General features: G+C 39.6%; 1 protein-coding gene across 3 annotated transcripts in view; it reads left to right on the plus strand.

Moving 5' to 3' along the window:
* LOC112142800 (protein phosphatase 1D) overlaps window positions 1-3,344 on the plus strand; it is a 9,118-nt gene that overhangs the window by 2,307 nt on the left and 3,467 nt on the right. Inside the window, exons 2-6 of one of the 3 annotated variants that reach the window (XM_036215268.1) lie at window positions 618-846; window positions 930-1,054; window positions 1,157-1,338; window positions 2,682-2,909; window positions 3,128-3,344. In XM_036215268.1, coding sequence (XP_036071161.1) covers window positions 618-846; window positions 930-1,054; window positions 1,157-1,338; window positions 2,682-2,909; window positions 3,128-3,211 — 848 coding nt within the window. In that variant the 3' untranslated portion in view covers window positions 3,212-3,344. The remainder of the gene's footprint in view (window positions 1-617; window positions 847-929; window positions 1,055-1,156; window positions 1,339-2,681; window positions 2,910-3,127) is intronic. The other 2 variants (XM_024266376.2, XM_024266375.2) reach the window with 2 other exon arrangements.

Consider the following 3,344-nt stretch of genomic DNA (forward strand, 5'->3'; position numbering starts at 1 on the left):
AAGTTGTTATCTTATCATTTTTTCTAAACTCTACTCTCTTGTTTTGCCCACTGTTGTGTCCTAAAATTTTCCGTCCACTTTTAAAAAGCTCATTTTGCCTCACCACGTATCAGTATGTACGGTGGCCCTGAAGTACAAATCACATCAACAAATCACTCACTGAAAAAACATATTAAAGATCACAATGATAATTAAAAAAGCAAAATAAACGAGGAAAAACATGGACTTCAGGGCCACCATACAAAATAGATATTTTAAAGGAAGTTGAGTAAAACATATACTTTTTATATCATGAGGATTTTGGGATGTCGTCACTGAGCCAGCATCAATACCACAGCTTTATTACAGAAATGCATGGTCAGCAATTTGTCCTCAATGTCTAAATGTCAAATGGGAATAAATATACATTTGTGTTAGTAAATCCAGTTTTGTATGGGTTTTATTAATAGAAAGAAAATGTTTTAGGATCAAATGGGTTTTTTTTTTGTTTTAAAAAAAATCTACCAAAAAAGGTAGAGCTACTTTTGTCAATTTCAACAGTTGTTGTTCTTAAAAGGACTTTAGGGCACCAAAAGAGTCACCTACCTGTTTAATTTCCTCTCTTGTTCCTTCCACAGCGGCGTGGCCGAAGACTATTACCGGCCTGCCCAGCACGTCAGGGACCACGGCGAGCGTCGTTGTGATTCGTGGAGCTCACATGTACATCGCTCATGTGGGAGATTCGGCCGTCGTGGTCGGAGTGAAAGAGAATGACTCTGATATTACCCTACAAGCCCTTGAAATAACACAAGATCATAAACCCGAGCTCCCTAAAGAGAAAGAGAGGATAGAGCGACTGGGCGGCAGGTTGGTGGTGAAACCGCATTAAACACTATTTCCTCTGATTGAAGTTTTTTTGGGTTGCATTTGTGGTTGTGTTTTATCTGCAGTGTGATGAAGAAGTCTGGGGTGAATCGTGTGGTCTGGAAGAGGCCCAGACTGACCCATAACGGCCCGGTGAGGAGGAGCACCGTCATAGACCAGATCCCATTCCTGGCTGTTGCTCGATCTCTAGGTAACCCACAAACTTTTGTATTATTTTTTTTAACTCCAATCATCCTTCATGAAATAGTAATGGGTAAACATAAAGGAACTACACTTTCTTCTCTGTTCACAGGAGATTTATGGAGCTATGACTTCTACAGCGGGGAGTTTGTCGTTTCTCCAGAACCCGATACCACTGTGATGACCCTCGATCCCAAACGCCACCGCTACATCATCCTGGGCAGTGACGGCTTATGGAATATGATGCCGCCCACGAATGCTGTCAACATGTGCTACAGTCACGACAAAATGGTGGTATGTACGGGGCGACATGGTTTAGATTTGTTCTAGTACCCTGGTTTCTATGGTGTCAGTGTAGAGGTTTACATGCACCGCTTTAACCATACGGAGAGAAAATAGACTCACACCAATTTGTGCGTGCAGTTGTGCATAATGTTGGGTTTGTGCGTGTGTAATTCTTGATTTTCAACACATACAATGCATTTTGTGTACAAGTACAAAAAATTACAAAAATATAAAATATAATTTACTGATGCAGAAGTTAAAATTACAACAGCTAATTTATGCACAAGTCGCTTGTTACGCACAAACAAAACCACATTTACACACAAATCTGTGGTGAGACTAAAAGAAATCCTCATATCTTTGATTCTGAGTTCTCAGTCAGCAGCACTTTGCATAAAAATATTCACTTGAAGGAAGTTTATTTTTCTAAAATGTTGACTTCCCGTCTGAAGCTGTCTCTGACTTAGGGAGGAGTTGGACAAACTACGGCCCGGGGTCCACATGCAACCCTTTCTCTTAAGAGGTGGAATTACTAAAACATGGCACGGATTTGCTCCTGCTTTACAACCCACCTCTGTTCTAAGGGCTCATCAGCAAGTCAATCATACACCCGTTTCAAAATAAAAGTCCCTCTTCATTATGGATATGTGATTCAATTTAATTGATCGATACCCTTTTATTTTCTATCACAATATAAAATAGTTAAATAAATATGATAAACGGAAAGTGATAAATCGAAATTTTTAGAAAAATCCACGAAAAATGTTATTGACATACTTTTATACCTATTTTTTTCTTTCAAAATCAAATTACTCCAAAATAAATGTGTTTTTCATTGATTATTTGTTGAAATAGCTGAGATAAAAAAATCTCTTTTAAAAATGTGTCCTTCCTAAGATCGCCAAACATTAATATTAGTCAAGCGAAAATAAAAAACACTATATAATAAATCTGAAACCAAACCAATACAGCAAAAAATGTGAGTGAAATTGAATAAAACTGGCTTCAAATCATCCAGACACAAAGTAATGGATGATGTCACACACCCCGTGTTTTTCATACAGTCAGATTGGAAAATATCTCCTTCAGGAAACAAAGTTTCCTCCATAATTCCCTTTAAGTCTAGACACATTTCCTGAATCAGCAACTCTGATTACTAAACCAGATTTAATACACTATACTTGACATTTAGGAGTCACAAAAATTGAATTATAATCATGTCAAATCAAATAAATAAATTCATTGTTTTGAGTCTGAGTTTTTTTATTATTATTATTATTTTGAGCTCTATTTTGGGCAGTAATTTGCCGTTGTTCGGCGTATCATTTCAGCTGCTTCCTTTATCTCTTCAGGGACCCAAGGGGATGTCTTGCGCGCGGAGACTGGGCTGCACGGCTCTGCTGTTCTGGAAGGAGCGCATGCTCCGCGCCGATAACACCACCGTCATCGTCCTGGCCTTGCAGGAGCGTGACGCTGCACCCATCCCCATGCATCGAGATGAGATTCTCGTGGACATGGCTACGGGAATCGACCAGATTCCTTTCCCTGGAACGACTTACAACACCTGCGAAGTCCAGAAGGTCAGAGCCGATTTCGTCGTATATCGGAACGGGATAGAGAGCTGTGAAAATATCTTGTGCTTGTTTGCCTTTCATTGTTTTGTCTTTTACATATTTCAGTCCATTCTTTGTTGTCATATTTAACACAACTGGTTTTACATTGAAAAAAACAAAAATCACAGCAACTGTGCAGTCAGCCATTGATTCACCAAAGGACTCTTTTTTTTCGGGGTCAACAGGAGGAGCATGAGGATGGCATGTTTTATGAAGAGGATGAGATATTTGGAGAAGAACATGAGGGATGGACATGCCTGGAGTGGTAGTGAGGTGACTGCTTAGTGAGGACAATGTACTGCATTTCCAGGTTGTTTATCAGCTATCAAACCTGTTTGGGGATTCTGGTTACAGGCTGGCCTTGTCGCATCCGGGACTGGAATGCAGCGGGTTGGACATTAA

This window comes from Oryzias melastigma, linkage group LG14 (genome assembly GCF_002922805.2).
Source record: "Oryzias melastigma strain HK-1 linkage group LG14, ASM292280v2, whole genome shotgun sequence".
NCBI lineage: Eukaryota > Metazoa > Chordata > Actinopteri > Beloniformes > Adrianichthyidae > Oryzias > Oryzias melastigma.